Consider the following 23,839-nt stretch of genomic DNA (forward strand, 5'->3'; position numbering starts at 1 on the left):
TTTAAACTAAATGTTTCTGATTGGGGTTGTTAAGATGAGCAGTTAATAAATAACTTCTATAACTAGAAGATTTAACAAAGAAATAGATAAATTTCTCTTTCTCCTTAATATGAATCAATTTCTTGAAATTTGGTTACAAATGAGTTGCTATAGGACCTAATTTTCATAGATAACCATTGAATTTGTCATCCCAGAGCTGGGTTCATTAGTAGTCTTTTATAATTATGTTAGTGTCTAATGAGTGTCTAATAGAAGGTAAAGTGCACTTTTAAAACAAGGAATGTTTATCCAGATAAACTTGGATTTATGATGTACTGGAGTCATCATATTCTGTAGTTGTTCCTTGGCTTTAATGTTTCAAATGGCAGCTGGAGTTCAACAAACACAGTCTGGTTTCTCAGCATTTCTGACAGAGCATCCCATGGCCTGGGTCAGCAGAGTCACTCTGCTCATGAGTTGCAGAGGGTAATTAGGAAAAGACAGCTCGTACTGAGCGGCTCCAAGGAACAAGTGAAGCTCTGGTGGTGAGCAGAAAGTGAGAGCAGGAAACAGGCAAATCTGCCTCCCTGTTTCTGTGAAAGTTCCCGATCCCTGGGTGTTACAGAGACACCTGTTAAGCTGAATTGAATCTCCCCTAATCACCTGCAGTCCAACTGCATGATGTGTAGCTTGTTTTTGTGAGCCTGTTCATGCTCCCTGTCTGTCTCTTCCCTTAATTCTTCAATCCTTTTTTCAGTAACTGTTACATTTTATGTTGGCCAGTTGCATTTAAATATAATGGGACCAAGCAGTCTGGAGGAGTGCTAGTCTGCTTGGACAGGACCATGGCTAGGGGGCACAGGCTTTATTTTATCTTAGTTTATACGTTTCTGGAAAGAATCTCAGACAAGAAAATATTTATATCAGAGGAGAGAAAAATCCACATCAGTATTTGGCCTTAAGCATCAAAATAAGCCAATGCAGGATGTGTCATGAAGCAGGAAGACACAGGTCCTCACAGCCAGTCTGTCATTCCTTTCATTTATTTGGGTTTTTTCCCAACCTAGGCACAAAAATAAATCACTGTTTGTCTATAATTTACTTTTAAGGAGTTAATTTTTCAGTTCTTTTTTTTTAGTCCACTGCTGTAGTACTGAAGTTGAAATAGGAGACTAATACTACATTATTTATTTTGAAAGCTAAAAGCCAATTCATCTAAGAATAGGGGAAGAGAGTCCTTTAACAATAATCTCATTAGCAGTCATGGGAATACCAGGGCAGCTATTGCTTTATATATTTTTTAAAAAATATTTGCCTTTAAGCTCTCCTGTGTTCTGATTATTGTTCATATTGATTAAAGAAAATTAATTTTTAAAAGGTCCTTAAAATAGTATTTTTTAGTAGGGTTTTTCATTATTACTCCTGTCCTTTTCAATCCACTTGATTAAAAATCAGGTTTCAAGACAAGCAGGATACAGCAAATATTTATGTGTTCACTAAGTAAAGACTGGGGTATCTTTGTTTAGCTTAAATGTTTTGGTTTTTCACTGCATGTAGTCATTACTATTATAAATGTGGTTGTGGGGATTTGGCATAAACCTGTCATATAAAACAGCATGACTTCACTTATTCTTAATAAAATTCTATTATTTCATCCATTTTGTAAATATATTTGTGTGTTTTCTCCAAGCTCAGATGGTGCAACTGGTTGTTTGTTCTCTTCCCCCTTTCCCAGGGCAGCCATTCCTGAATCCAGATGGCACTCCAGTTGTGTACAATCCTCCTATGCCTCAGCAGCCTGTTAGGACCCAAGTGCCTGGACCTCCACAACAGCCACCTCTTCCCACCCCGGCTCAGCAACAGCCCCCGGCAAACCCCGTCCTCTCGCAGGTGACGTGGCACATCCCTGGGGTGGGGATGGAAAGGGACCAGGAGCAGGGCTCTGCCTCCACTCCCTGTGTCTGGGCAGGAAAAGGGAAGGTTCTCTTCCTTTCCACAGCAGCTATTTCAGGCACCAAGCTACTGCCCATAGTCTCCTGTGATATTATCAGATGATTTTCAAATATTATCTAAAAGTTATTTATAGAACTTAATCTAAACCTTTACCTTTGTTCATTTTCCCTGTTTAAAACTTCTGTCCAGATACCTGTGCATCCTTTTGAAAAAGGCTCATTTGTACTCTTTCTAGTTCACAGAAGCGAATCTGTGGTATTTGCTGTTGTCTTCACAAATCCTTTACTAATTCTCTCATTGCCTTCTCAATGGATGCTGGAGTTGAAGCTGCCTGAAGTACTATCAACAAGGATACTCCTTCAAATACCACAATCTAGAGAAAATATTTAAGTGCTGTTGAATAAACAAAAGTAATATGTTTGAATCTGTGGTTAGCACTAAATTCATTCTGCCTTTAGATGCTTTGAAAGAGCTTGTGTTTAAAATGCATGTGTAGTTTTTAATCTATAATGTAAAAAAAAATATCTCTCTAAAGGAAACAGTAAGTGTTAAATAGAAGCAATTTGCTGACATAGCTAATATAATGTATAGCAAATAAATCACATGTATTTTTTCTGGGAGACTGAAATATTCAAAGTTACTTTTAGTTTAATTCTATGCAGTCTAGAGCTTTAAAAAAAAAGTACTATCCATTCTGTTTCTAGTAGAGGAGTGTGTTTCTTTTCTGAAGCATAGTTGCTTCTTCTGTTACAAGAGACTTGTTTTCACTTCTGTTTCTCTGCTGTTAACCTTGTTTGTAAACCTGTTATCTCTGCAGCCTCTGCGGGCTCTGCAGCCTTCCCAGCCTGTCCAGTACTCCGCAGTGTCCTTCCCACCCCCGCTCCTGCCAGCCTCCTCCACACAGCAATACTCTGTGGTACTGCATCTTCTCTTCTCTGCTCCCTGCTTAGGTTAATCTTTAGTGGCTGCTCACCTCGGCTTGGGTGTTTGTGAGGGGGGGTGATACCAGGTAGTGACTGGCTTCCCAACCACAGTGACGTGGGACCAGCGATCCCCACGTGTGAACAGTTCAAGTTCAGCAGCAATATCTGTAATTGATATATCTGTAATTGCTGTATCTATTTATCTCTGTATTTAGAGATATATTATTTGCCTTTATAAAGGAAGTTTTTCAATGCTTTGTTAGCCAGTCAGTACCTTTTTATGTCTCTGGATTAACCCCTTTGCGTTGTTTCTTGTTGTGTCTTTGTCTGCTCTCTCTTCTGCCAAACCTTGATACATTTTGAGGGATCAGCTGCCCTGGTTTTTTGAGGTTATCTTTTTGTAGCCTTTTTGCCAGAACTCTGAACGCTCCCACTTCACTAGTATCCCTTGTTTAATAAGTAGAAGCTGGAAATTAAATATCTTAGTCTAAAAAAAAAAAGGGTGATAAAAAAAAACCCCACACAAATTGAAACTGAAACTTAATAAAGGAGAGTTGTTATCCAAGGCAGAATCTGAACTAGAGTCCAGGTTAAAAATTACAGCTTCCCAACTCCTCAGACTGCTCTGAAACTCTGTGTACATGTTTGTGTTGGGTTTATGTGGCAAGAATTTGGTAGCAGGTGATGCAGGGGTGGCTTCTGTGAGAAGGGACCAGGAGCTGCCCCCAGGTGGGATAGACCCAATTCCTGAAGGACTGCAACCTGTGGGAAGAACCCACATTGAAGACATTACAGTGTCCCGTGGGAGGGATCCCACACTAGAGCAGGGGAAGAGTGTGAAGGAGGAGCAGTAGAGACATGGTTGGGAACCAGTCAGAAGCCCCATTCCCCCATCCCTGTGGTACTCAGAGGAGGAGGTAGAAGATCTGGAAGTGAAGCTGAGCCTGGGAAGACACAGAAGGTTTTGGGAAACTGATTTTAGTTCTAATTTCTCACTTTCCTACTCTATTATTAATTGGCATAAATGAAATGAATCTTCCCCAAGTTGGGTCTGGTTTGCCTGTCATGGTAATTGGTGAAGAATCTCCCTCCTTTTCTTGATCCATAAGCTTTTCATCTGATTTTCTTCTCCTGTATTGCTGAGGATGAGAGAGAGGAATGATAGAGTGCCTTGGGTGGGCACCAAGGAGCCAGCCAGGGTTAGCTCACCCCAGTGTTGTACAGTAGCTAATTTAGTATGTATTCAGAGCTTTTGTTATTATTGTCAACATGAACCAGAAATGTCTTTAATAGTAAGTACAGATTTAGCTGAATTCAATAGCCTGCATACAATTAAAACTATTGTAGCCATTAGCAGCACATTAGTAATACAATTCTAAAAGGAATTGCTCTTGATGGAGGGCAATTTGCTAATTCTGTAATTAGCAATGTTGTTCCTGAAGTTACTTTCCAGTTTGAATAGTGTTAAAGCAGAGAAGGAAACTCCTTCCAGGTTTATAATAATTTCAGAGCATTTCACATTCAGGAAATGGGTTCAAATACAAAGTGTGCTGGGAGGTTCAAAAATGTGTTCCTGCTGATGGTAACTTAAATCACATAGTGAAAAGGATTGATGGTCTTGGGTCATAATCCCGATGGAACAGACCTGTAGCTGGCACCAGGAGAGTCTGTCCATGTGTTGGGAATGCCATGTTTCAGTGGTTAATCATGGTTATACCACACATGTCACCAGGACAAATGGAGCAGGTCAGGATTTACTGACATTATTATAGTGTCACAAATCAATGTGTTTTCCTTCGGTTTGTCCTTGGACATATTTAGGATTAATATAAACTCACATTCGGTATCTCCTCTCTAAACTCAGTGTTCTGAAAAGCAGAGTGTAAAGTCCAATGTAGAAAAGTGTTATAGCTGTTTTAATAGGCACCATTAAGGAATGAAATGCCACAGTCAGATTATTGATCTAATGAAAATAGGGCTTTTAAGCTCTAAAGGTATTCTAAATTAAGTTTTAGGTGCAAATCTATATTTCCGGTGGTAATTAAGAATATCTTTAGCCTGGAAACAAGAAAAATTCATCATAAATTGTGAATGTAGCTAATCAGTAAAAGATGGAGCTTGCACTTTTTCCTGATTAATTCCTATCTAAGGATGATCTAAGAGAAGATCAAGTGGTCTTAAAATAGTTTTAATGTTCCTGCATGTTTGCAGAGTCCACTTTTGAAGTAGGAACAAAATCTTCCTGTTTAGCATAAAAAGTGCAGTACTAGTTAGTGAGCACTTCTAATTTCCAGGATTTTGCTAACTTGATGCTGAGTTGCTTGTAAAGAATGGGAGCTTGGGGTTACAGTAATGGAAGTTTCAGGTTGCCTGGGACTCCTGCAGTGCTCGGTGGTGTCATCATTTCAGATGTCAATGACATACAGAGAGAGGGCAGCCACTGGGACACAGATTTTGCAGTTGTTACTTGATTTCAGATGAAAAAATAATTAATCTTTGCATGTAGAATAATACCAAGTTAGAAGAATGTGCCTTGTAACTCAGGATTAGAGGCTCATTATCTTAAGCTCTTAAACCCAAAAATTACTTCAGCAATACTAATGCCTTCTGCTATTTTAACTGGGGTTGGATGTTTTCACTCAAGCTTTGGAGTCCAGTCAGAAAATGTTAGTGACACAAATTCTGACTTTATTTTTGACAACTGAGTTCTCACAATAAGTAGGTAGAGGCAGATGTGATCCAAAAGTTGAATGTTTGCTGCGAAGAGTGAAATCTCTGAACATGGATGTTGTCTCCTCCTGTCAGCCCTGGAGATAATTCCCTACTGAGTTCCTTTCCTGTTGTCCCTTGGCTGCTGTTGCTAATGCACAGTAATCTGAGACATTGCTGCCTGAAACTTGCTGAGGCATTTGGCTGTTTTATTCTTTTTTTCTTGAATGTTCATTTGCAAATGGAGCTTTTCCTGTTTCTTCCCCAATCCAGCAAGACAACCTGGGATCCCAGTTCAGCCACCTGAGCCTGTCCCGGCAGCCCCCGGCCGAGGCAGCGGAGCCTCCCAGTGCCCTGTTCCAGTCCACCGTGGTGCTCCAGCCCCCCCAGCAGCCCGGATACATCCTCACTGCTGCTCCACCCCCTCCTCCCTCTGCCCAGCCCGTGTCTGCTCCGGGATACTCGGCATCCAGCCACCCAGTCACCCAGCCCGTGCTCCAGCAGCAGGGATATGTGCAGCAACCTGTGCCACAGGTACAATGGCTGTCCATCCTGAAAAACTGATGGTGCTGTTCCGTTCCTGAGCTTCTCACACGGTGTGGGGCTCCCTGTTAAACTGCAGCTCTGTACATTGAGTCTGGGGTTGGGTTTTTTCTGCCTTATGTGCTTTGAAATGACTGCCTTTAGTTTACTTGAGAAGCAGCAATCACACAGGTTTGCCTAATTATCCATAGCTGGTAAAACTCATTTTCTCCATGGTTTTCTTGTGTCTCAGAGGTCGCTTTATGGAGACTGGGAGATTGTTCCTTCTACATTGGAAGTAAAAGAAATGGGCTGTTAAAGAGGCAATTTATTATAAGTTTTTCATCTTTTTTATGATGGTGATGGTTTTGCATGTAGATTGTGCCTTCTGTCAGTGATCCCCCCCTGTTGATTTCCAGATGCCAGCCTGTTACTGTGCCCCTGGCCAGTACCCTCACTCCAGCCCCCAGTACCGGCCTGTGTCCGTGCACTACAACGCGCAGCAGAACCAGCCCCTGGCACAGCCCCCCCAGCAGACAGGTTTGTGGAACTCTTCCTGCATTTCATTGGAATGCCGTGTGTGGTTTTTCTCCTGGTTTTTCATTTTAAACTTTGCTGTAAAATTTCAAATGAAGTAGGAGTTCAGGTATGGAATACAAAGTGCAGCTAACCTAAGGTGGCAAAATTTGGGTCGGTTGTGCATGAAACTTGAGATTTAAGCCATTCCTATGAGTAACTTTGATAGGATTTTACTTTTTTATAAGTTTAGAGCTGAATAATTTAAAAAATGTTTAACTAATTCTTGAGTAAGTTGCAAAGATGAATTAGTACCTTTAAATGATGTAACATGGCAGAGATTGTGCCCTAACTGAAAGCTTTAAACAAAACATACTAATTTTAGATACTGTGGCATGAACACAGTACTGTGCAGAAGGTACTGGTGATACTATTTTACTTTGTCTTTCTGGCCTATGATTAAAGGTATCAGGGTATTGAATGGAATATATAGTGAGACTTAAGGGGTTAGAATTAGTTTTTTGCTCCTCCTATTTTTAGTAAAGACCTTTCAACTGTTCGAGTTACCTTTCTATGATCACAAGCTTGTATTTTCATCTCCTTTCTTTCTTATTGTCTTTTTTTCCTTACCAATTTTAACTGTAGCTACCATTGTTCTGATAACCCGTACTTCAAAAGATTGTTATGACTTGATTCCTGAAACAAATTTATTCTCAGTAATATCTTGATGCATGATCAAAACTTTCAGAAGTAATTGGTAATGTTTGGAGGCAGAGATCCTTAAAGATCCTTTTATACTATCTCTTAGTTGAATACGTTAGACTTGGTGTCCTTTTGAGTTTCCTTCAGGAAGGATTTTTTTTAATTCCTGCTCCCAGCTATCTGTTGCTCTACAGAAGCAGGATGAAAGATCAGCTTTTACAAATACTAACTGGATTTCTTTATAGCTGTTGTATGTAGTAGCCTGTAGAAGGGATGGCTCCTCTTCTGCAGTTCTTCTAGGAAGTGCTCCAATAGTTGTAACACTTCAGTTGTTATTCAGGGTTCAGTTCACAAACTTACAGAGGATTATTTCATTGCAGAATCATCAAGATTTCATGCCCACTTATGGTAGAGTTGTCAGATTGTTTTAAAATACTGTAGTAGGTACCTGCTTACTGTAAAACAGATCACCACCTTCCAGTCTTTGGAAGTGAAAGTATATTGAGATTTTTTTCAAAGGAAAACAAGTTACTTGGATTTGCAACTTGTTTTATCCAGTGGTGTTAAAGATGTGTTACCCAACTGTATTACACAACCTGCTTTCCTTCCTCAGAATTTTTAATACCTAGACTACTTAATAGCAAAAAGTCTGAGGCTCAGCTGGGATTACTCCCCACTGGGGACACCCCGTGTGAACAGCACACAAGGGCCCCAGCTCAGAGCTCAGGGTATGTGTAGCTACACAAGCCAGTCTGAGAGGGGAAGCACGGGGGGAGGAGATGCAAAGGGCTGAGCTGGTTGCTCTTGGGTAAGTAAGTCTCTTTCTCGTATGTTTTTAGCCCTTTACATTTAACTGAACTTCAGTGCCTGTGGGTGAAAAGTGTCAGCAGATCAACTCCCTCTCTCTGTCCTGAAGAAATACAATGAACAAGCTGAGCTGAGAGCAACTTCACTGCTTTGATGTGTGCCTTGTACTCCTGACATCAGGATATGAGGTTGCAGTAGTTAAGGGGTAGTCCAGTCTATAACTATATTCAGTGTTTGGTTATTTGGTGTTCACTGGCACTAATGGGAGACAGGAGGATCTTACCAGCAATGCCCTAATTAGTATTGAACTGAAACTCTCCAAACTGCTGTCCAGCCATTGCTGGTTCTCATTTACTGCATTATAGGCAAATTTGAATCAGCATTCTATGCTGATTCTATGCCATTCCATGGCATGCTTTCTGTTCTGAAAACTGCTCATGAGATGGTGTATTTGAAAGTTCACTTCTGTAATTTATTTTAAACCATTAATGTTGGTATTAATTTGACATGAAGCTGCACCTGAAGTTGTTGATGCTTATTAGCAGTGGCTGTTTTGGAGCCAAAGGGCAGCACGTTCCTTGGCTCACACAGCAACGTGCCTGGTCAAAAAGGAGAGTTACAGACCTTGTATTACAAAAAAGCTGTGGGGTTTATTCATCTCATAAAGTGGTTACTGACTGTGAAATGGCTTTGCAAACACAAATTCAGATAAAAGGTGACAGCTTCGGAGAGCTTGGCAACTGGAGCCACTTCTGGTCTAATGTGGAGTGGCCTGACTTTGCTGATGAGCTGCTGGATTCGGGGCCGTAACACTGTCTGAGAGGTTTACATTTCTCACAGTGAACCGGTCTCTTTTTCAGCTGCTTCCTGCCTTCCTTTTTAAAGGGGCTTCAGGGGAAACATTTGGGGGGGTTCACTTTTAGTAAAAATGCTTTGGTTGCCCAAAAGATGTTGGGAGAAGAAAACTCTCTTTAAGAAAAAGGCATTTCTGATTGCCATGATCATGCGAGCCCAGTTACCGTGAGACCTGACTACAGGGGGTTTAAAAAATCAGCCTGAACTCCAATTCCTGTAGGAACATCACCTGAACTTCAACTGGCTTATGCCTCTCAAGGCTCAAGGATAAAACTATTTGAGTTGTAACAGGAGCTGTAGTTGTAACAGTTGTAAGCAAGCTCATGAACTCCCAGCTTGTTAACCAAGTGGTTGTACTGGCTCCTCTGTTCTTGAATAAAGGCTGTTTCTCACTCTTGGTGTGTTTGTCACAAAATGTATATTCTGTAAATTAACTGTTCTTATATTAACAGTTGTTTTTAAAATCATGTAAATATTAAGCAGCATGCTTTTTTTTTTTACCTGCAGTTTCAGGGTATTTCTGTGCCATGGGACAAACTGCTCTGGCAGGTGTGAGGTTTGTGCTGAGAGCTGCATTTCTGTCAGCCCATCTCTGCAGAGGTGAAATTGTGAGGCTAAAAATAGAGCGTTCTTTGGAATGCTCTGGGGAGGCTCCGTGGCAGTCAATTTGTGTGGTTCCAGTTCTCTCTGCTTGCAAAATTGATCGTGTCTGTCTCTGGAAGTGCCAGAAAAAGCTGAAAAACTACTCCCAGCTCCATGGCAATTTCTGGGACATGAGGGGTTTAGGCTGCAGGTGTATTGATTGGGTCTGTCACACACCACAACTTCCCATTCTCCTGCTTTTAGGGACCATTTTGGAACAAAGCATATTTAAACATTTTGTTTATTACAGATATGAAGGGGATTTTGTGCACAGTTCAAACTTAAGAGTTATTAAAAATTCTAATTACTAATCCTCCTTCAAGCATGCATTGTTCTGAAGTTTTGTCTAGTCCTCTGCAAATATTTATAGTGTTGTGTGTTTCTAGTGAATAGCTGTCTTGGTTTTAACAAACTCAACCTTCTTCCCTTTAATTTTCTGAAGCAATATTTGATTCTATTAACAGTCTTCTTTTAGTGTTCCTTGTTGCAATTTCTGTAGAGACAGCGAGCTGAGGCTGTTAGTGCACAGTGTTCATTGTACCCTGGGTGGGTGTCCTCAATGAACACTGGTGGGTGTTGTTCACAAAAAGGTGTTTTGTGGGAACTGAATTACTTCCAGAATAGACCATCCCATTCTTTTAACACAGTTTAAAGACAAACCGAGTGAGTTTTTGCAGCTAAATTTGCTTTATTATAGTTCTGTGCCAAGGTAGGGAGCATGGGGGATGTCGAGGTCAGTAGACTGTGAACGTGTCCAACTCAAACACAGACTCTTCTGGCCGTCAGTGCATCTTGACAAGCCCAGTTTTGTTAGTCTGGAGCGATAACTGGTTTGTCTCAGAAACACTGACAGTGTTTTGCTGACAGGGTAAGTAGTGCACACCTGTATGATAGAACATGACAGCAAGGACTGTGTTCTGCATGTGTTTGCTCATGGGAGCAGTTACCTGTATATGCTTTGTTAAAAAAGAACAAAGTGGGAGCTCAGGTTGGATTTAATAAATGCACAGATTTGGCACTCATGCTTGGGGGGTTTTGGTTTGGGTTTTAAGGGATGGGATTTTTTTAGGCATTTTTCGAAGGATACAGTTTAAGCAATACTAAACTGTTGTAGAGACACTATAGAGGGGTGATTTTGAAAATCTTTCTTTTTATCCCTAAGATAACTTTGAGTATGGAGGTCTTCCACTGTACATCAGTGTGGCTTCCACCTGGAAGATTTTTCTCAGCTCCCAGTTGGTTTCAGCATCACGGATTGCAGTAGAAATTGCCCCTTTGAAAAAGATTTGCACACATGCCTTACACAAATATTCCTGAAGTCGGATTCAGTTTTGAATCGCAGCCAAGATGTTCTGACCCCTGGGCACCTGAGGCACCAGCTGAACTTGGCACAGCTGGAATTTCAAAACTGATGTGCCTGGAATGGCCTTGTTTGTAATAGACAATGGATTGGGTTGATATTGTCTAGCATGCTTTGTTCAAGTGCTTTGGAGGTGTTAATGCATGTAACTCCAGTGCAAATAAATCCTGCACGCATGTGGGAGCAGCACTGCCAACAGTATTATAGGATTTCATGCTGAATCCAAGTGAATAAATTATTAATTTTAATGTTGGCTTCTTTTATATGCATGAGAAGTTCAACTGTTATGAAGTTACTGGATTTAACAAGCCATTGGAAAATGCTACACATATTTTCACATAGACAACTGTATATAAAATGTGTTCATTATTTCAAAGTAAGATTTAAATGTATAATTTCAGGTTACCAGATTTTGCCCAACCAGCAGCAAAACTACCAGGGTTTAGTTGGAGTTCAGCAGTCTCAGAATCAAAATCTAGTCAGTGGCCAACACAACAACGTTGGGAATCAAATTCAAGGTGTGATTGTTCCATATCCTTCAGTGCCATCTTATCAGGTGGGTGATGCAATCATGACTTTCCAGTCACTCTACCGTGTGTTTGAGTGTTTATGTTTCTCTAGAGCTTTGTTTTGTAAATGGCAGAAAGCTGCAAGCAGGGGACAGAAATTAAACAACACAAACCCACAACTGAAGTGAGAAAAACGTCTGTCACAAGATACAAGTTCTAGTCCTGTTTAAAGCCAAGTGCTGTGATAGTTGCTGTTAAATTCAGAGGGTGGGGAAGAAAATCTTATAAGATTTCCTTCCCCACTACCCCACTTGCTTTTGTAGAGAAAATCTCATGTTAATTGATGGAGTCCCTTGGAGCCAACATTTCAATTTTTGGAGAAGAAGGGTTTTTTTTTTAAATAAACCACTGTTATTTCAACTACTGTTGTCACTAGTCTTCTGGATTTAGAGAATTCCAGAAGTCCTTTCAGTTTCTGGGTTTGTGGTTTTTTAAATTCTTGTATCAGCTAGGATGGTCAGGAGGCAGAAAGGAACCTTGTCTGCAGGAGATCTGAGTGTGTTTCCCGTTGCAGGTTTCGGTGCCTCAAGGTTCCCAAGCAGTGCCCCAGCAGACATATCAGCAGCCTGTCATAATTCCCAGTCAGTCCAATCAAGGATTGCCCACCACAGGAATGCCAGTTTACTACAGTGTCATTCCATCAGGTCAACAGAATAATTTAAGGTGAGTTGAACTGATACTGGATTTCTCAATAACCAGGTTTAAAGGCTTTGTAGCACTGCCAGGATCTGCTTTTAGTCCTCCAGATATCAAAACGTGTTTTAAAGGCAGACTTAGACACTCTGCCTATTGATTTTTGCTCTTATGCAATTAACTGAAACAACCAGTAGTGCTGTAATTGTGACAGACTTGCAGGACTGGAAAACATTGTCTCTGTATCACTTTCAGCAATACTTCACTGCAGTTCCACCTCTTGAATTTTCTGCATTCCTTCTCTTCCCCCTGAAGCCCCTCGTGCTCAGCAGCGATGCCTTTTGCAGTTAACATTTGACTGTCCATATTCACTGGGTTAGTCAAGGACACTACTTTAATAATGTGTAGAGAAAAAAGAATTTGAATCCCAGAATGAAACAAGTATAGAAACTTTTCCCTATGCTTGGCTTTTGTTTGACAAATAACCTTTTTTCTTTTTTTTTTACCTCCACGTACAGCCCTCCCTGTATATCCATGTTTGTTCCCAACACAGTCTGAGTGTGTGAGAACAGACAGGCATGGACCTAAAAGAATTAATTAGGCTTTGTGCTTGTTACAAATTTTTCTTTCTCTAGTTTTTTGAACTTAGAAATGTGCAGCATTTAAAAATACCTGGCAGCTTTTAAACAAGCAGCAGCAGTGTGGAGCTTGTTTCATCTTTTTGTGAGTGCAGAGACTTCATTAGTATTTGTGTCATTGCCTCATGCCTTCAGCTACTGAAATCTGAATTCTCTTTCCTTCTATCTGAAGGGTTTTAATCCTTTTCTGTATTTCTATTTGAGGTTCAGTGAAGTCACAGGTAGGCATAACCCCACACTTTTTTGAAGTAAGTTTTGTTGCTTGATCTTTTGTGTCAGTTAGAATGTCCCTCTCTTTTGAACAGGGAAACATTTATTAGGAATTCAGAGCAGACAAGCAATTAATGACAGCATCCTGCTTTCCTCAGAAGAGTTCTGCTGCAGCACTGACAAGGAAAGCAGGATGCTGTTCTGCTAGAGCTGAAAGTGCCAAACCTACAGGCCACTACTGAAAAATAGGATCAATAAGCAGATGAGAAGCTGTGTTAGTTTCAGTGGGTCTTGTCTGCTTTAATGGAAGGGCATCCTTAAATTAATATTATATAGTTGAACTGTGGGACAAAGGATGGGACAAACTTGTGAAAATGGAGGTAAAAATGGTAAGCCCAAGAGGATTAAACCTACTTTTTTCCCAGAATTCGAAGGAATTTTTTTTTCTCAGAAAGTTTATCTGTTAGTACAGGATTCTATAGGCACCATTCTGACTGTAGTCCACAAACCTGATGTTCTGGCTGAGCAGTCTGTGGTATGATAGAATCTCACTATGTCTGTTAATTACCTGTTTTTCGTGATTACTCTGAAAAAAATTGTGACATAAATAAACTGTTAAAGTTATCCCTGTTATCCCTGTCCTACATGTTACAAACAACTGAATGGTTGTTTATCCCTTTGAGTCATCTTCTTTTTCCCACACCCTGTTCAGAAAAGCCATGGAAAGACAATCCCTTCTCTGGGCTGTGTGGATTGGTTGCTGATCAGCTGCCTCAGCTCTGTGGGGCCATCCTGCAGCTGGGAGACTGCATCCCAAATTCTGGTTAACTGAGGAACAAGTTGTCTTTTTATTATTCTTCTCCATGTCTTTTTGCTGATCTAGTGCTATGGACACAAAAATAGTGTATCAAAACAGGTGAATTAGTACAGCTTCTCAGTGTAGGCAGGGCATGTGTTTTTCCCAAGGAGCAGGAGTGAAACTTCAGTCTTCTGAAGAATGAGCAGATTCGGGGGTAGGTGGAAATATTGATTTAAAATTAACAAATCTCAGTGACTTGCAGTACGTGGAGACAGCAGATGCAGCAGTCGTGATTAAATAAATGAGTGGGGCATAAATGCCTGTTAGTCATGTTCTTTTTTTATTATTACAGTTCATCAGTAGGATATTTGCAGCCTCCTGGATCGGAGCAGATACAGTTTCCTAGAACAACATCACCGTGCAACTCCCAGCAGCTCCAAGGACAGCAGTGTGCAGGTTGGGGGAATAAAGCTTAAAACAATGTCTGTTATTACTGTGCTGTGTGATTAGATATTTGCTATTTAGGGTTTAATTTACAATTAACTGCTCTATTCTGTTACCTCCTTTCCTCCATATCTGAATTTATTTTCCATTTTTAACCTGAGGCAGGTTGATTTGACATCTCGACTTGTTTATGATTGAAATCTCTCAAGGCACATCACAGTGCCTTGTATGGCCACTTGTGAGTTGGGACAGACCTGGGAACTGAACTGCATGGCAGCAGAATGACTTTCATCCTTTCCTGAATAGCCAGACAGGTCTGAGAATTCTGAGGTTTGGGTTTGCATTTGACAGAAGGAGCAAGGTCCATTTGGGCAGCACTGCAGTTACTCAGCTCTTCTACTCAAGCACATTCTAGATTTCACTAACAAAGCAGGAGTAGTGATTTTCTTAAGAGGTCCTGAGGAGAGTTTGCAAACTGTGTTCTGGGTTTGGATAGAGGAGAGGTCGCTTTTTGACCTGCTGAAAAGCTAAAAGTACTTGGAAGCTGTGTGGGGTGTTCTGTTTTTATGGTAGCCTTATTTACTGCTTTTACTTCCATAGTTTATAGCAACCACTCAAGTCAGAAGCCATCACCTCCTACATTATTGCCACCTTCATCCAAGTCAAAGCCACAACAGGCTGCTTCCCTTGTGCACTACAGCATAGTGTCTCCACCCTCATCATGTAAAAGTTCACCCACTGCTCTGTCCATCATGCAGCCAAAAAAAGGTATATTTTATTGGGATTTTCATCTAAGCCATTCTGTCTAGAACCTGCTGTAAATGATCAGATTTCATGGCTAACTGCTAGAACTGCTGCAACAACTGCAACTCCAGGGCCAGCTCTGAAGTTTTTTGTAATTCTTCATCTGAATTGCTATTATTGTAACTTCTAAAATGACAACTTGGAACTAAAATGAAACAATAGCCAGCCTGGAGCAGCCTTCAGCAGGTAAATGTCACTTAGCAAAGCACTTAAAACAAGTTCAGAAGGTTTGGATCTACAAATAACTTGGGTAATCTCTAGAAGGGGTGTAAGTAGCAGCCTCAATGTGTTTGAAAACACTGGTGACATAGAACTTGTCAATCCATGAAACCTTTATAATTGTTAATGTCCAAACACTGAAGACTCTGAAGTTCCAAGCATAACATTGATGAACTGGTCAGGAAGGTAGGAGCACTAGGGTTAGTCTGAGCCTCCAGACAAGAGATTCTAGAACAATCCTGTGATCACAGTGGCACTGTCTTTATCTTGCCAGGAGGAAATTTGATACATTACTGGCTTGGTAAAAAAGAGATAATCTCAAATAGTGCTATGTCAGGATTTTGCAAGCAAGCAATAGATGAAACCACCCTAGGTCAGTCACCCAGATTCTGCTACAGATGTGGTGTGTCCTACAAACATTATCTTTTAAGATATTTTTAGAACCTGTTTATGAGTAAATAGATAACATGCAGTTAAGTGGCAAGATAGCTGGATTAGCAGTGTATTATATAGTTCATGGGCAGCTTCAATTTTGTTTCCATTTTGCTTCAGGTTTGTTTGGCTTTAATTCTGGAATGTTGTAATTTCAGAATATCCAAAGTGGGCCTTGCACTAGTTTGTTTTTTTTCTGCCCTCCTAATCTATCCTGGAAGTGCAGGTTTTGTGCAGTTGTGATGGCCTGGTTCAGACCTGTTAAACTGTGATTTAAAGAAGTTTGAGGAAAGGGAAAGCCATCTATGGGGGAGGGAGAATAGATTCTGAGAGAATAAAGAAAAACATGCTTTTCAGTGACATTGAGGTGCTGAATCAAGGCCACTGAGGGAGGGACACTGAGGAGGTACAGACAAGGAGCAGAGTTGTGTTACAGAGGACCAGGCTGTAAATCTGGCAAGGCTTTGAAGGATTTCTTCTGGGTTTCCCTTCCCGTGGGATTTGACGGGTGCTAAAGCATCTACAAACTGATTTACTTGTTGTATGACACTTCATGTTGTCAGGATGCCTGTTTAGGAAAAGAATTCCATTTATTTCCACTTACTGAAAGGCTGTGGAACTACAAGCAGTAGAAAGAACAAGATTTTCTGGATACATGAGGTTTTCTTTTGCAGTTTAAATTGCATTTCAGATTGTGACACATTTTTAGAAATGGTGCTCTAGAAATGGAAAGGGTTTCAAAAGACAGGAGCATTTTTGTGGGGTGTTCCATTCTCACAGAACAAAATCAAAAGAGTGTGCTGGAATGCTGCAGAATAAAATACTGTACTATAAACCAGTAAGATGGAAATAACTATCATTTATAGTATTTATAAATATATGCATAGAATATTAAAATGAGTGCCATTTTTGTGTGTTAAATGTAGTGTGTGTATATAGGTTGTTTGGTACATCTCAGGTTTATGTATAAGGACTACATAAGTCTGTGGCTTTGCCACTTGGAAGCTGTTGTTATATATTATTCTGATTATGTAGTAGTCATAAACAGAGCTGTATTTTATTCTGCTGTGCAACAAAATAGAAATACTCACAATGCACTCACTCTTGCAGGGACTCCTAAATTTATATCCTCTGCTAAAGGTGGCCAAGTATCTGGTGCTTCCATTGCAATCTGTAACATGTGGGTAGAACTTCTGGCCTTTAAAGAGAAAGTATAGATGTGAAAACACTAATAGTTCATTTACCAATTTAATAAATATTTCTGAATACAATTTACAAAAGCTGGTGCAGTTTTAATGCTATGAGTTCATTATTCTACATTGTTTGGTTTGGTTTTTGAAGAAGTCTGTTTTTATGGAGCCCAGGGGTAGTGAAAACAATAGGCCATTTTAAAAAATGCCAGCTGAATGCATTTTATCATCTGTATCTGGCTGTTCTAACTGATGAGGTGACAGTGGTGTTACATTGAGAAGATTCCAGACTCCTGCTTTAAAGATGGGTGATTAAATGATGGTTAAACCCTGTGTTTTAACCGTGGTTTCAGAGAAATGCTGTGAGCAGTGGGGAGAGCAGAGAAGGAAACTGCAAACAACCATTTACAAGTAAAAGAAACATTCTATAAATTACCTGGGGCACAGCCAGGCCAGAGGGGGAAGATGGTTTCTCTTGGGCAGGCTTTTGTCACAGTTCCTGGTGGGAAGCCTCATGGAACTGTGTTGGATGTTCAGGTGTTCTCCCCTGACTCTACCATTGCTGTAGCTCCCACAGTACCCGAGTGGTGCAGGATGTGGGATCCATTTGCAGCATCTGCCCAGGAAAGTGTTCCTATAGAGAACTTGTAAGGGTGGGTAAGCTTGCTGAGAGCCCAGGCTAAAGGTTGATCCCAGATCTTTCTGATAGATGCCGTCCTAGCAGAGAAACCATTTGTAGTCTGCATTGCTGTGCATCATGTAAAACTAACCAGGAAACTTCTAATTTTAAATGAAGCTTGGTTTTGCATAATATCACATCCTGCAACACATTGCTCTGACAGAAACTGCAGTGAACGTTGAATACTTCCAACTACTATTGAATAGAGTGATTGCTTTCTAAAATATCCTCAGCAATGAGTTTGTGGCTCCACTCTCTTCTTGTTCTGGGAAGCCCTCTCTAAGTTACTATTGCAGATGTGTCTGATAGTGGAAATGTAATTGTACAGGAGGTACCGCTCTAGTTTTCTGGGACTGAGCAGCTTATTTAGCCAAACATTCCTGATGTTACTTCCCAGTTTTGTGAATTGCTGCCTGCTGTGGGATGTGTGATGAGTAACTGCACCCTCTGGCTCCCTGTCTTGCAGCAGTAGCACCCCCTCCAGGCGGGGGGGTGGTGATGATGCAGCTCAACATCCCCAGCAATGCCCAGCCCCGGAACCCGTCCCCTCCGCAGAGGAAACACAGCAAGTACTACTGTGACCATCCCCGGGGGCACAAGGCCACAGAACTCAGCACTTTAGACGGTGCTGCTCAGGTGGGAGCTGGTGCCCGGTCTGCATGAACTGCACCTTTGCACGGTTTTTCAAAAGTTCTTTTTGGAGAATTAAAATCTCCTCAGAATACATTTAATAAGAAAGTAAACCTATTTTAACTTCACTTCAGCCTTTGAAGGCTGTAGGTGCTGTTTAGCTTGTTCAAGTAGGTACTTTTTAGAACACTAATGTGGTGTTTGTTCAGTTGCAGCACAGTCCTCAACTAGGTAGTCCTGTCACCTCACCGGCGCAGTCACCAGCACCAGCTCAGCTGTCGAACATGAAGAACATCCGTCCCACCTTAACACCTCTTTCTATTGTGTCCCAGTTTTCTAGACCTTTTGTCCCTGCACAAGGTATATTTTCAGTCAACTACAATGTGTCTCTGTTTTCTATCTGAATGTTTTAAAATACAGGTTCTATGGGGATTTTCTGCTCTCTTCAGCAGTATTGCTATTGAAGCAGGATTGCCAAAATTATTCACTCAGGCATCATGGAAAACTTCACCGACACTGTCCCCCACATTCTCAAAGGCGTTTGATCTCCTTGTTAGTGTGAGAGCTTCTGTAACACACTGGCTTTCACATACTGTGAAATTCCCCATTTCAGCATTGAAAATGTTAATAAAATGTTTGCTAGAATTCAGCTTCAAGGTTTAACCATAAATCACAAGCTGAGATCAAACCACTGCCTAAGCAAGCATTCATTCTTCATTGCTCTGTAGAACAACAGGATGGGATCAGAGCCTCCAGAGACTCTAGTACTGTTGCTGCTTCTGTTAGTATTTCAGACATTACCACCCAAAGACAGAAACAATTCCTTGTAGAAGAACTTCAGTCCTCGGGTGCCATGTTAACAGAAAAACATAAAACATCCCATTGACATGGGATAGTTGGTAATGTTTAAAAAACAAATGGTAAAAAACCACTTTGTCATGAGCAAAAACTTCCCAAACTCAAAATTAATGGGTCTGTTTTACACAAAGATTTACTTTTAAAACAAAAGTTAGAGAAAATTCTGTGTGTCTTCCTCACTGATAAAGAAACCCTTGTTTTCTTGTCTGTCTTTGTCTTATCTGCTGCATAATCTTTATGTGATTGCTTTGTATTCAGATGTTGTAGAAATTCCACGAGGCCTGTTCCAAGCACACCTCTCAGATCCTTAATCTGCTGGGATTACTAAAAACTCCTGTTGCATTGTCTTTGTGGATCCTTGCAACAAATAGGAATGTGAAAATTTACTTGGTTCTAATCAGGCATATAACCACAAAAATGACTAAATTAGCATGCTGAGGGGAGCTTTGGACTTATTAAGCTCATTTTGAAATGAGAGGACTTAGATAAGACTGCAATGAAGCAAAACTTTCAGTGTAATCCTTAAATACTAGAAAGCTGGTACCTTTTCATCTTGGGACTAGTCTGTGACTGACTGACACTGATTTGTGCCAGGTGTGGGTTTGTGAGCCCAGCCAAACACAACTTTGTGCACAGTTACTCTGCTTTCTCTTCTGTGTAACACAAACATCATAAGAGGAACTTGGAGGAAGATTTCATATATAACAGAAAAACCCTTCTAATTACCTTTCTCTTTAAGGAGATGCCAGATACCCATTGCTTGGCCAACCCCTGCAATACAATCCATCTTTATTACGAGGACAAGTAACGAGCCAACAGGTATTAAAGAGAACAATCTCCTGCCAACAATGAAAAAATTTAGGACAACCATTATAACCACCCTGAACAGGGGAATGTGTTATTGCACTAGCAAAGCAACTGAGTGGAAGGTGCTTGCTTTCCAATCATTTTTTATTCTGTGTCAATACTTCCCGTTGTTCTTGTTCGTTGTATTAAAAAAAAAAAGTGGAAACATTTGTCTGAAGTTTGGCTTTTAGGCACAGTGTAGATTATGGATTTTTTTGATGTTAAGCAATTCACTGGCTAATTCCAAAAATCTAAAGGACCCTTTGCTAAAAGGATTCTCTTTTATTCAAATAACAATTTAAAATATAATAAAAAATACATGTGGGCACTTCTAAACAAAGAGTGGGTTTGTTTCTTGTAAGAACAACCCCAAAATATTAGTGTTAGCAAAGTTGAAAAGTCTTGCCATTTATTTGATTTTTAAGACACACAGCCCCCCTGCCTCTGCCTTGCTCAGTTCTGCCCAATGTCAGCTCAGGATGTGGTGGCTGGGGCAGGGGTTCTTCTTCCCAGAAGATTTAAGGGGATTTTTTTATCCTATCCCTTTCTTCTGGAGCCAAGGATTGAATGTGCCCAACTGCGGGATTACAAAACTAAAATTGGACATGGAAATCTTTTCTGTACCGTGGTAGTGCAGGTCATTTTCCAGACATTCCTGGCACTGCTTTTCCCTGAGCTGACTAGAAATGTTAAGATACTGATGCATTGTCACTAAAGAACATCATTTGTGTCAATCTTTCCAGTGTCAACCTGGGAACAGACATGGGAACAGGGGAAAGAAACCAGCAAAGAAGGCTGCTTCAACAGATCTTGGGGCAGGAGAACCAGGTACAGAATTGCTGACTGACACAGTCCTGCAGAAAAATGAATTGTGGTCATGGGCTGGGAAGGTACAAGAAAAGCACAGGAGAGAAAAATTGGACAGAAATGGACATGGCAAAGACTGGAAACGTAAGGATGGAGAGGAAGACATGATTTGAAGAGAGGGGAAAAGGGAGATTAAATGAGAAAAGTGTAGTTTTGAAGGCTGAAGAAAAGACCAGAGAAGTTCAGGATTGGGGAGTGCTAAAAGGAAAAGCAAGTTTGTCAGTTTACTGGATGTAAGTTCTATTGTATTGTTACATTAAATATTAATTATTGGTACCTCTGCTTCCTTTTACTGGCATAGGAACTGAAATCAGATGTAAACTACAAATTATTTGTGCTATTTCTTTTTTAATTTTCCCCCTTCTAATATAAATAATCCCATGGATCTGGGGGACATGGTAGGAGATCTACAGGTTAGCTCCTTGGAGTTGGTAAAGACACATCCAAATAAAACCTGGCAGCATCTTCATACCTTTACTGCAAAGAATTTTTGCTGGGGGTGTTACCTCCCATCAACTCTTAGTTAGTAAAAAATGATTTCTCTGTAACATTCTGCAATTTACTGGAGAGGATTTTTTTGAGAGAAGACAGACTAGTTTCTTTGGCATGATGATGTGTGAAGGGTTACCAGGCAAAGCCAGTGAGATGCTCTAGTGAGTTCTGAAACCTGCTGTAAAATGAGTTGGTGATGATTTTATTATCTTTCCCTCTCTGTTCTGAGGACCCTCTTTGTATTCTCAGCTTCTATTTGTACACCTGTATTTGTAAGCAGTGCTAAGTGTGAAAGCAAAAGGCTCTCTGGAGTATCAGGAATGGGAAGCCTGTGCCTTTGGTATCAGCCAAGTGGAGATACAAGCATGAAATAACTCATTTCCCACTGTGTGTGTTGTCTCATTAAGTACAACGACCAACTCAGATTCATTTGCTTTTCTCCTTCCAGCTGTGGGGAAAGTCCTAGAAATTACTGAGCTGCCAGAGGGCATCACCCGGCTGGAGGCAGAGAAGCTCTTTGGGGAACTGTTCAAAGTGGGAGCGAAGATCCGGTGGGTGCGGGACGCGCAGTGCCTGCACTCGCAGCAGCGCCGCTCCGGCGGGGACGGCAGTGGGAGCACGGAGCCATCCAAGCCCAGTGACTTGGCCTCCACCTACACGGTCCTGGCCGCCTTCCCCACCATGTCGGCGGCGCAGAACGCGCTGAAGAAGCAAAGCAGTACCTCAGTGGGCAAGTTCAGGCTGAGAACCAGCAAGAAGCACTACGACCTCCACGGCCTGGAGAGGGCCAGTTCTCAGTAGCAGTTCCACCACGGACACTCAGCCTTGACTACTTCCATGTTCCCCCCTCCTGGGTTGGTTTGATGTCACGGGGTTTCTGTTCTCTGCATGGAGACTCCTGGGATGTCTTGTCACACGACATTTGCCATTGAAGAATAAATAACCCGGTGAATCCAGCAAGATGAAGAAGAAAAGTTCCAGAGTTAATCCCAGACAATAGCAAGGAATCACCTTGGCGACAGGCAGTTTTCCATGAGGAATGCTGTGGAAATGCCCCCTACTTTTATAGTAGTTTTGTTTTATATTTTTGAAATCTTGTATCAGATCCAAAGTTCTATTGTACAGCAGATGTTCATAAAAATCCATATGCAGATTTGTATTTTATAATCCCTTTTCACAGCCAGCACACAGCTGTCCATTCCAAGGCAGGAACCTGAGGATTGGTGGAGGGGAAAAGAGAACCATTTTCAAGGAATTACATTCATTTTCTAGCAAACTACCCCAAATCTTCAAGTTAACCTGTTCTTTGTCCCTTTTGGTTTCGTTTTTTCTTTTTCTTTGAGTTTTTTTTTAAGGAAAAAAAAATCATTTTAGTAACTAACTCCTTAGGTGGTCATTTTCCTTTGCAATTCACTCAGACAATGTCAAAAGAAATTACAAGGTTGTACCCTCAAAGGATTTGCTTCTGATCCAGCAAGTTTAATAATTATTTAAAGGGGAATATGAACGGGTTACAAAGAATGTTCACTGAATCACATTTTAATATTATTTTTTTTTAGCGAAAATGTGAAGAAACTCAAATGTATCTTCACAAGTGACAAAATGTTTGCACTTTAATTGTGTCCCCACCAGTATGGCTCTCTCTCTCTCTTCCTTTTCACGCTAAGATAATTGTGTTTGATAAGTGCTGGAAACCTTTTTAATGGTTTAAGTTTTCATCATTTGCAGATGCTCACTGGACATTAAAGATTCATTGCACATAAATGAAACAAACCTTTTTTCAATCTGTGTAATTTGCAAGTCTGTACAATGTGTGCTGATGCAAGCCTTTTTCAGTTCAAGAGAATAAATGTTTACAAACACAAACCTTCCCAGTGCACTTGTTTAAACTTCTGGAGTCTTCTGAAACCGGGATGAACTCACATCAGTGCTTAGGATCCCTTGAAATGTGAGAAAAGAACTTAAAAATACTAGAACCTTTTAAAGAACCACTGTTGCTGTTCCTCCTCTTGAGTCTATGTTATCCTGCCCTCCGTCACTTTTAAATGTTTCCCTACATAAGTAAAAAAGAGAAATTATTCAGATGCCCTAAGGGACTGCTCCTGGTTTTATTTTTAGCTCAGGCACTGGTTTGTTGCTATAACTACTTCTTCACTTCCTAAGGCTATTGCTTTGTAAAAGGTGCATTTGTAACTTCTGAAAGTGGAGACTCAAGGTAAACGTTGTGTTTGAAAACATTTTATAGAGCAAAAGTAAAAAATTAAGGTGCGTTAATTTTCATCTTTTATACAAAAAAATTCTATCCCCGAGCAACCAATCGTTAAGTGGCAAGGACAGTCCTCTGCATGTTCAACTCTTGAGTCCCTCATGTGATGAAGTACTTGGAAGAAAGCTAAGAAATCTGACCTGTCTGGGAATGATGCAGCCTCACAAACTGGGTTTATGAGACTTAATTCTGGGAAATGCTGGAATAACAGGTATTGACGTGACTAAAGGTGAATTACACTCAATAGTCCCCTAAAACGGAGAGGGAAATGTTGAGCTTCAAGCCCCTGGCCAAA

General features: G+C 40.7%; 1 protein-coding gene across 11 annotated transcripts in view; it reads left to right on the forward strand.

The window, feature by feature from the left end:
• The window catches only part of R3HDM1 (R3H domain containing 1), a 48,768-nt gene extending 25,624 nt beyond the window's left edge, over window positions 1-23,144 (forward strand). For 6 of the 11 annotated variants that reach the window (XM_064661576.1, XM_064661582.1, XM_064661577.1 and 3 more), the window contains 13 exons: window positions 1,715-1,869; window positions 2,750-2,848; window positions 5,838-6,098; window positions 6,506-6,626; window positions 11,370-11,524; window positions 12,052-12,200; window positions 14,170-14,273; window positions 14,862-15,029; window positions 18,052-18,221; window positions 18,425-18,575; window positions 19,813-19,892; window positions 20,663-20,747; window positions 21,727-23,144. In XM_064661576.1, coding sequence (XP_064517646.1) covers window positions 1,715-1,869; window positions 2,750-2,848; window positions 5,838-6,098; window positions 6,506-6,626; window positions 11,370-11,524; window positions 12,052-12,200; window positions 14,170-14,273; window positions 14,862-15,029; window positions 18,052-18,221; window positions 18,425-18,575; window positions 19,813-19,892; window positions 20,663-20,747; window positions 21,727-22,079 — 2,051 coding nt within the window. In that variant the 3' untranslated portion in view covers window positions 22,080-23,144. The remainder of the gene's footprint in view (window positions 1-1,714; window positions 1,870-2,749; window positions 2,849-5,837; window positions 6,099-6,505; window positions 6,627-11,369; window positions 11,525-12,051; window positions 12,201-14,169; window positions 14,274-14,861; window positions 15,030-18,051; window positions 18,222-18,424; window positions 18,576-19,812; window positions 19,893-20,662; window positions 20,748-21,726) is intronic. The other 5 variants (XM_064661578.1, XM_064661585.1, XM_064661584.1 and 2 more) reach the window with 4 other exon arrangements.
• Window positions 23,145-23,839: the final 695 nt, after the last annotated feature.

This window comes from Pseudopipra pipra, chromosome 7 (assembly GCF_036250125.1).
Source record: "Pseudopipra pipra isolate bDixPip1 chromosome 7, bDixPip1.hap1, whole genome shotgun sequence".
Lineage (NCBI taxonomy): Eukaryota > Metazoa > Chordata > Aves > Passeriformes > Pipridae > Pseudopipra > Pseudopipra pipra.